This window comes from Pyrus communis, chromosome 6 (genome assembly GCF_963583255.1).
Source record: "Pyrus communis chromosome 6, drPyrComm1.1, whole genome shotgun sequence".
In the NCBI taxonomy this organism is placed as follows: domain Eukaryota; kingdom Viridiplantae; phylum Streptophyta; class Magnoliopsida; order Rosales; family Rosaceae; genus Pyrus; species Pyrus communis.
In genome coordinates, this window is record NC_084808.1 from 10,323,734 (window position 1) to 10,333,425 (window position 9,692).

A 9,692-nucleotide genomic window follows, 5' to 3' on the forward strand; every position below is an offset into this window, starting at 1 on the left:
ACACAACCTCATGACCACCCCTACAATTGTTACAATTCTATCAACCTTATCCACTAGAAGCACAATATGTCATTGATAGAAATAAAAATATAGTGTTACATGTGGGATGATGTAAGAATCTTGGAGCCATTTCTTATATGGTCAATAGTCCACTACTAATATTTGAGACTACATATTATGATACATGCACATCTTATCCTGCAAAATTATTAAGTACTCCATCTTGTTTAACGAGTTATTTTTTTTTATAAGCTTTTAAATACTTGTTAATTGTCTAATGTTATTATAAATCTTTTTGAACTGTCATGCTTTCATGCATGATATATTCTTATGATATGGTTATATGCCATTAGTTAGTCTTTCGTTTTCCTTTACATATTTTTTTAGCTCTTTTTTTCTTTTTTATTGCTTTTCTGCATGCCAGATGCCATCTCTGTCTTGCATGCATGCGTGCTTCCTAAGTCTGCAACTTTAATTTATATAAAACTATCAAAATCAAATCAACGGTGACTATTTTTTTTGAACAATCAACGGTGACTACTAAACCTAAAAAAATTAAGGTTCTTTTATTTTGTTATATTAGAGTAATTTGAATTTTGAATTTTTCACTTATTATCTCACCGATTTTTTGCCACAAAAATATAAAATTTAAAGTTTAAACTCTTTTCCAAGTTCAAATCTTTTATGCTTCTCTTAGTGTAGAATATAGCTTGTAATAAATAAATAGAAAACACTATTTCGGGCTTAAAATAAATATATAAAAAAAGAAGCATTTGTATGGTTCTTTCTTAATTGTTTTTAGTTTTTCAGGGGTTTCTATACAAATTTTTCCAAAATGTAGTGGTGGCTGAGTGAATTGATGGTATGCAATTAAACGTATTCCACCATTTCAGCCTCCTTTTATGGTCTCAATTTCACAATCTTACAAAAGTAATAGATGTCCAGCGCTCAGGAGTCAAATCACTATTAACACTTCACGTGAAGTGGCACTGCAAACTTGCGACAACCTTTGCTTTATAAATAAATATAGGCACACTGCCCTTCATACAAAAGGATTCCTATTTTTTTTTTTTTTAAATAGGGTTTAATTGTAAGATTTACTTCAAATTGTACTTCAGCGACTCGAATCGTCTATTTTGTAAATCTCAATTCATATATCATTTTTTAAAAAATTCAATTCAATCTAAAACCATTTACCTATTTAATTATGACAATGAGATTTCATTGTTTCTCACAAGGTACATATGGAAAATGGTCTGTATGTACCAAACATGTGTAAACCTATTTATATGTACACGTTGATAAAAATTGAGGTTAGGAAGTCACATATAATAATAATAATTGACATAAAGTTCGTCCCCAACCCCTTTTCTTTTTAGCTCTTAAACCATAATTATTACATCTAATTAACAACTTCTTGTTGAAAGGGAATCGTGTGGTGAAATTGAGAAGGAAGTGTTGCATTCATTTTCTAAATCCTCAAAACCCCAAAACTCATCTACTTCTTCTTCTTCTGCCATCTTCCACCTCTCTTTGTCTATTTCCCCTTCTGATTCCATCACCTCCAATACCTGCAAATATAGTGGCACATTAAGTTACTACATGTTGATATATTTTACGTATACAATCCATAACAAGTATACTAAACTCACAAAGCTCGCTAATTAGATTGGAAAATGATTTCTGCACTCTTTTTTCTATGTCCCATCTTTTTTTACTTCTGTATATTATGTCTCCTTTGATTTATTCATTTTAAATGCCCTGAATTAAAAGATCTGTGCAGAAGAAAGAAAAGGGTGTACAGACCCGAAAGAGTATATTATGGTACAATTATTTTAATATAGTTCTATGTTAAACTCATGAACTTATGCAAGGGGAAATGATATGAGATGAAGAATTTGTGATTTACATTGTGCATTTTTGCCTATGTATTCAATAGCTATATGAAAAGGATCACCGAAGCTGACATGGGTTAAAAAAAAAAAAGACAAATTAGGACCCACTCTCACAATCATTTTGGTGATCAGATCTTAATCTTTTTTCCTAAACATGGTGCATGATTGAGTGATCACATCTTTATTTTAGCATAAATATTAAGGTTAGGTGGGAAGGAACCATTTGTTGGACAATAGCCATTGCGTGAAAAAACAAAAAAAACAAAAAAAAAAAACCAAATGGCCTGCCATATACCAACTCCCAAAGAGAGAGCCTAAATACAATTAGTTTCTTGTTTCTGGTTATAACTGGTGAAAAATGATGCAGAAAGTCATTACAGACAAACAACCACATACCATTTTTAAACCATTAAGTATGGCTACTGTAACCAAGTTGCTAGCTCATGTAGATAACCAAAGCACTTGTGTAAACTTTTGATAATTAAAAGTGCTTTTAAATTATAAGCATCTTTTTGTGAATGTAACACAAGTGCTTTCAACAAACCCCACATTTCAATTTTTGTGAAAACAGCTATTTAGGTGACTAGTCAATCAGAATTTTACATTTGAAACACAAACATCTATAAAGATATGATTTTCTAATATAATTACCATCGTGTGACATTGTCATTTGTTGAAGACGTCAGACTCATATATGATAAGTTTATTAATATGTAATACGTTGTTATATTAAGGCACCGCATGAGCTTATTTTAAGTAAAATAAATAGGTACCTCGGTCATAGAAGGGCGCCATGTTGGAGATGCTCTAATGCACATAGATCCAGCAAAGGCAAGTCTTTTCAACTGTGTAACATCATAGGCCCCTCTCAGCCTTGGATCTACTAGCCTTTCAATCTCCCCAATATTCAAAATTGGTTTTGCCTGTTGAAAACACATTTAAAATTCCAGTCGAACCACAACAATTTGCAAAATATAATACATATATTTTCAATTAGTCGTTAAGAAATAATAGGACAAAGACTTGCATGCATTTCACGAGACAGCGTCTAAGAGCAGTATAATTATATGTGGTCGTGGTAATGTTAAAACAAATGATAATATATTGTTAGCTTAAAATGTCGAGGAGTATATGTAAGTCCTTCCCAGCCGCGGAATATGTTAACTTGTAATTAATAGACTAAATCATATAAAAAGATTTGAAAGGGTTTCCATTTACTTACCCAGCTATGTAAGCTTTGGTGAGACCCATCCACTGGTTTCCTCCCTGAGATGAGCTCTAACAAAATTACTCCAAAAGCAAACACATCGGTTTTCTCATCCACAATCCCATGCATGTAGTACTCTGGTGCTAAATGCCTGCAAAATATATAGAATATCAACAATTAATCATTTGTTCTGGCAAAAAAAGAAAAACAATTAACCATTTTGAAATCTGGATTAAAGTTATTAATAATTCATTGGATTTGATGGATAAAAGCTTGTAATTATTAAGATTGAGTACCCAAATGTCCCTTCAATTGGAGCAATTGAATGATGAGTCCACTGAGATGGAAGCCATTTTGCCAGACCAAAATCTGATATCTGTAACATTTCAAACATTAAAAACATCCAATTCAATAAATTATGTAACATTTCAAACATTAAAAACATCCAATTCAATAAATTATTCTCAAATCTTGATTAAGAAAAGGAGCAAGAGACTATGGTTCTATGTGTACCTGTGGTTCCAAATCCAGAGTCAATAGAATATTTGTAGACTTAATGTCCCTGTGAATTATCCTTCTCTGGCAGCCCTTGTGCAAGTAATGGAGGCCTCTTGCTGTCCCAATAGCTATCTTGTACCTTGTTTTCCAATCCATAGGCGGCAAATCCTCATCTACAACAAGGTTTCAAGAAAATAACCCAGAAATTAAAACCCAATAAGCAAAACAAGATTGCTAGATTGTTACTTTGGCGGAAAATGATTTCTGCACGCCTTTTTAAAGAATAATCAAGTGCCAGAAGCAAGAGGGTGTGCAGAAATCGCTCCCCTAAACAAATTACTGTGGAATGTTTACCATGGAGAAGAGAAGCAACAGAGCCTTTGGAGGAGAAATGGAAGATGAGATAAAGGCCATTGTCAATACAACAACCCACAAGAGACAGAACATTTGGGTGGCAGACATGTCCAATGGTCCCAATCTCATTCAAGAACTCCTTCTCTTTCCTCTCATCTGTCACAGCTTTTGTGAGCCTCTTCACTGCAATCTCCGCACCATTTTCTAGAATTCCTCTGTACACTTGTGCATACCCTCCTTTCCCAACCAGATTGTCTGCCAAAACCCACATCACAAAATGTGAAAAAATATCAAATTTCAATCACCCAGACAAAACCCAGGGAGGATCAAACACTTTTTGAAGGAAAACAAGCAAAAACCTACCTGAGCTGAAAGCATTTGTGGCATCAGAAATCTCTTCATAGGAGAAGCATTTCCAAGTGGGTCTTGGAGAAGGCTCTTTTGCTTCAACATTCTTCAGGATTTCATTGTTTTCTTCGCCTTTGGAGCCATTGGGGCTTGTGGGTTCCTCTAGACTTCTCCATTTGAGGGAGAAGAGCCTTTTCAGGCTGTTTGTTCTAATGTATTTCATTGCTGCAAATTTCTGAACTGTGAAAAGCACTTTTTCATATGCAGAGCAAATGAGCAATTGAGCAACAAATCTCCAGCCAGAGCCTGCTCTCAAGTGAGAAGCAGAAACACAGGGGACCGAAGTCCTCTCTCAATTTAAGGAGAAAGAGGAAGAGGAGGGGCAGAGCCAAGGGATGTCTGTTTCTTATGTGTTGGTTCAAACTTCAAGGAAGTGTTGTCCAGTTTTTGTGGGTGTGGGTGTGGGTGTTGTGGGACTCGGTAGCAATGATGGTTATCCATGCATGGGATAATTTGCTTTTATAGAAGGTTGATAAGGGTCTTTTGGAAAAATAATTTTGCCTCCTTCATGTAACGATTCATTAGTTCTATTAAATAAATGATCGATTCACATGTGTTTAGTTTTAGAACAGTGGTTAAGAAGTCATTCTTTCTTACTTACGAATTATAATACAACACATATATAGTAAAATTTTGTTGATATTAAAAAAGAAGTTTTTTAATGTGCACATATCAAACTGTAATTTACATATAATAACAATTGGGTAAGTCCCTTTTTTTTTTGTGGATATCATAAAAAGGAAAGGGAAAACAAAAGGTTACAACACCTTACGAATTAAAACCCCTCATATAAGCTTCCCCGAGAGAATCATAAAACGAGGCTAATACAGTAGCAGCAAGTAAAGTTCTATTGGAGAATAGAGTCCCATATTGAAAATATAACAAAATAATACATACCTTATACGTGGAAGTTTCATTACTAATTATCAGTGGTAACTTTTGTGATAAAACTCAACACCTAATAATAAATGGTTAAGTTAAAATAGTATGTGTGATGTGGGTAGTTAACCATGCCAGGCTCAAAAAGTTATCAAATTTTATCCCGAAAGCGTTAATTTTTCTACTTTTATGTAGGTTACTTTATTATATATTTTTATTTAGATGTAAATATTCAAGAAGCATTTTCGTTTGGTTGCTCGAAATATTTTGTACAAATGGAGGTGACTTTCACACATTCATTTTTATTTTTATTTTTCAAATTATTAAATAAATTAAATGAAAACAATGGACATGGGTCAAAAAAACTTGATTAGAGTTTTGGCCTTTAGCTTTTGGTAAGAGGCATGAGATTAAAGACAATTTGGAGCGGCAACATATCATTTGGTTGCACTCTTGTGGGGAACCACTATATTGACTAGCCAATGTACTAGTCAACTGAGTACAAATTGTTAGAATCCCACAAGCATATAAATCAAACAAACTTAGAAGGTTAAAACTTAACAAAAACTTCAGTTAAGTTTTAGTCTTAGTTAAGTTCACTTGATTAATAAAGTATCAATACTAGGAAACCCTACAATGTTTAGTTCCAACAAGGTTATAAATAAGGCTTTGTAAATTATTGAACACAAGGAAGGTTTTGGCTGGAAAAACCCACCTTTAGGTTAAAAAACCGGGGACTCTTCACTTAGTCCAACCCACTAGTGTAAACAAAGGTTCATACAACACAAGCTCAATTCCTAGATCCCTGTCTATGGAGCAGCTTTACCTTTGTGTAACCTTGCTTTACACGAGATGAACTCCGTCGGTCTTCACGAAGTGGCAACTCCTCCTGAGCTCATTACCTTGTGGCTCCGAGATCAACACGATCAATGATGTGATATGATTTTATGATTTGTACAAGAGATTTGGATTCAACTGACCAGTCAGGTTTTTCAGTCAAATAGTTGAAGAAGAACCTAACATTAATCCGAGAGATTGGTATATAAAGGATATGAAAACTTAGGTTTAGACCAAAATGTTAATGCAAAACCATTAAAACAATGCAACCCTAATATGCAGTGATTGGGTGTTTATGCATGAGTTGGTTTTATGGCTAGGGTTTCGATTTAGAAGCTTAAATGGTAGCTCTAAGCAAAATGCACTTTTTTTTGTGAAAATCTGAAAATCCTAACCAAGGAACAAATGAAACCTTGAAAACCTTTATAATGGAAGAGATGAATGTTTCAGACAATGGGAACAAGGAGACATGTGTCACAAGCCAAAGAAACCTTCCCAGATCAAGGATGAAAGTTCCATGCACGGAAAAAGGTGTCAGATAGCCCATTTGGGTTGTCTTATTTTGCGTGCCTAGACAGCTGGAAAACCGACGAAACTTCTGACTAGACACCTACACTAGACAAAAGGAATTCTCGAAAAATAAGCCTGGCATACATATGCAGATGTATAATTCAAACATTTTGTAGTGAAGATGGCTAGTGCTTTGACAAGTTCAATCCCCAGTAGTAATTCCAGATTAGCATTGCACCCTAATTCTAAACTATGAGCATGTGTACTACCAGATAAAAGATTTGATAAGGGAAGCCAAACAGTAAAACTAATATTTAACAATGGTGGTGGTCATGGTCAAGGTCATGTCAAGATGGTGGTGGTGTTGCCAGCAACGACGATGGTGGTGGGGGATGGTTGCGGTGATGGCAAGGTGGTGGTGTGGCGATGGTGGGGGGTTTTTTGTGGGGGGGGGGGGGGGGGTAAGAGTGGTAGTGGTGGTGGTGGTGGTGTTGATGGTGGTGGTAAATATGGTGGTTGTTTTAAACTCCTACTTATATGGGATTGAAAAATAAAAATTGTTTAGATGAAATTTGAAATAGAGTTGTCCCAATATATACAAACTGAGGCCTAAGACAAAAATGCAATCAAGCATTTCTAATTTAGTACTTCAATGTTATTTTATTTAAATTAACTAGTGAAATTAAAAAACATTCTAATCCAATGTACCAATCATCTCCATAACAATATATATGAAACTCAGGCACACCAAATTAGATTTAGGAGAACAAGAGAAATTTTTTATTTTTCCTTCTCTTTTGTCGAGAATACAATAAATGAGGAAAGTTTTAAGTTGCATGTAGAATAAGAGCATCTATAAATGAGATATCAAAATGTCCAAATCAACAATAATGGTAAGAAAAGAAGGTAATAATGTTTTCCAATCGAGAAACCAAATATGAAAAATTATCGGTAAGGATATGAAAAATTATCGGACCTCGTTTAAAGTGAGGCCTAAAATACATGCCTCTTTTGCCTTCTAAGCCGACTCTGTTTGAGGTTGAATTTATGATTTTATGTTTTTTTAAATCTAAACCGGAGAATACATAGCCACCAAATTCAGTTTAAAATTATGACTGTCGTACAAATTTCAAGTTTATATTCTAATTCAAACAAAGTTTTCTTACTCTATAGGAACAGTTAGGAAAATAATTTTTTTTTTTTTTTGGAAAACAGTTTGGAAAATAATTTGGTACCAATCCTAAAGCATTTTACATATTAAAAAGGTCAATTTATTTTCTTTTTGTTAGAAAGGGACTTCTCCTTGAAAAATTTAAGAGCATCTCTAAAAGAGATGTCAAATGTAAACATCATACTGATATTTGATGTATGTGGCAATTTGGTATTTTCTACAATTTTATGCTCCACCCGATATCTTAAATGTGACAACCAGTCCCTAATTTTACGTTTTATAAATTTTAAAAGGGTGAATTGACGAAAATGCCCTAGAGGCAAAGATTTTGACTTCCCTTTGCCATTTTTTAGAGAGATGTACAAGTCATTCTTTTGGAGTATTTGCATAGTAATCATTGTCACGAACGCATAGGCGAAAACTGTTTGTGAGTCCGGATTATAATGGTATAGTTACGGACGTTTAAAATTGGTTATTTAAAGTTTAGCTATAAATAAATTGAACTCCCACCTTGTGGGAAAGAAACCAATCAGATTTTAAGCAAGAATAAGGGGACCAATTTGCTGTTTTGTTTAAGTGACCAATTAGATATGTTAGAAGGAGGACCAATCAGAAATTAGAGAGAGAGGGATCAGCCAATCAGGAAGGAGAGAGAGAAGAACCTCATCCCCTTCCCTTTCAACCCGTGCACACCACACAACCCAGTTCGACCTCCCATTTTCCAAGGCCGATTCCGACCAACTCCAGTGGAGTTTTTCAATGCCACCACCACTATCTTGAAGCTCTCATTCCCCTCTGCAAAACCCACTCAAGAACCACCTTGATTAACCATAGTATGTGGCGGTTTGAGGCCACGAAAGTTGGCGAAAATCAACAGTGCTCAGGCCACTCTTTTCAATTTTCCGGTGAATCAGCAAGGCGATGGGCGATGCCACCACTTGGGCTTTGTAGTTCATCATCCAGGAGAAAATCCAAACCAACCTTGACCCCGTTGGACTACCGTAGACAACGAATTGACGCCGGGAAGCTTTAGGCACCCGTCGGCTTTGTGGGCAAAATTGACCATCTTCCGTCCACTTTTGGACTTCGTGGCCGGTGATGATCGTTCGTGACATCTTGATATTCATGCTAGGTAGTCGTGGCGTATACCTCAGGTGAGTGGGTCTTTTCCTTTTTATAGTATATATATATGATTGATAGTTCCACAAATGCTTTTAAAATTGATTTATGCGTTTTATGCCATGTTAATATATATTTTAAAATACTATGATATGGTTGAGTTTTAGATTGCATCATGACATATCCATATGCATATTACCTGCATATAATTGTTATGAATGCTTAGAGGTGCTAAGGTGAACACGAGACGCGCAGGTAAGTTCAGGGGAGTTTATGGTGTTATTTGAAATGATTGAGTTATGGCTTGACTATATTTATGCTTTATGCAACTCTGACACTGTCGTACAAGTTGCAATAATAGGCAACTCCAACACTGTTGTACAGGTTGCAATAATAGACAACTCCGAAATTGTTGTACATGTTGCGATAGGCAACTCCGACACTGTCGTACAGGTTGCATTAGACAACTCCGACTCATGTGTTATCATAAATTGATTAGGCAACTTCGACTCGTGTGTTATCATAGATTGATGAGCACCTGATTTTTTATATACTGCTGCTGATATGTAGTGATTTACAATATTCCTGGATTTACTGTTGATTTACATTTGATTTCATACTTATACGAAGTATGATTTCTTGAAAACTATACAGGTATTACAGCGAGGGATTATAACGTTTAGAAGGTCTTTATTAAAGCGTTATTTTCAGGCCCACTCACTCTTGTTTTTTATCCCTCCAGGTTCCAGTAGCAGAGTTTTCGTATCGACGAGGATTCATGGCAAATCTTGGTATTGGAGATTACCTTCGAAGG

General features: G+C 35.1%; 1 protein-coding gene across 1 annotated transcript; it reads right to left on the reverse strand.

Moving 5' to 3' along the window:
* Nucleotides 1–1,254: 1,254 nt before the first annotated feature.
* On the reverse strand, nt 1,255–4,706 carry LOC137738326 (probable receptor-like serine/threonine-protein kinase At5g57670). The gene is made up of 7 exons (XM_068477963.1): nt 4,318–4,706; nt 3,955–4,209; nt 3,616–3,773; nt 3,399–3,478; nt 3,118–3,253; nt 2,669–2,818; nt 1,255–1,571 (listed from the first exon to the last, which is right to left on the reverse strand). Exons 1-7 carry the CDS (start codon nt 4,523–4,525, stop codon nt 1,407–1,409), a joined length of 1,152 nt encoding a protein of 383 aa, XP_068334064.1. The 5' UTR covers nt 4,526–4,706; the 3' UTR covers nt 1,255–1,406.
* Between the last annotated feature and the right edge of the window lie 4,986 nt (nt 4,707–9,692).

Coding starts and splice junctions, on each gene's coding strand:
- LOC137738326 (XM_068477963.1), bottom strand. CDS start 4,525: ATGAAATACATTAGAACAAACAGCCTGAAAAGGCTCTTCTCCCTCAAA. Junction 2,819..3,117: donor ACCAAAGCTTACATAGCTGG/GTAAGTAAATGG, acceptor TGTTTTCAACAG/GCAAAACCAATTTTGAATAT. Junction 1,572..2,668: donor GGCGCCCTTCTATGACCGAG/GTACCTATTTAT, acceptor CTATATTTGCAG/GTATTGGAGGTGATGGAATC.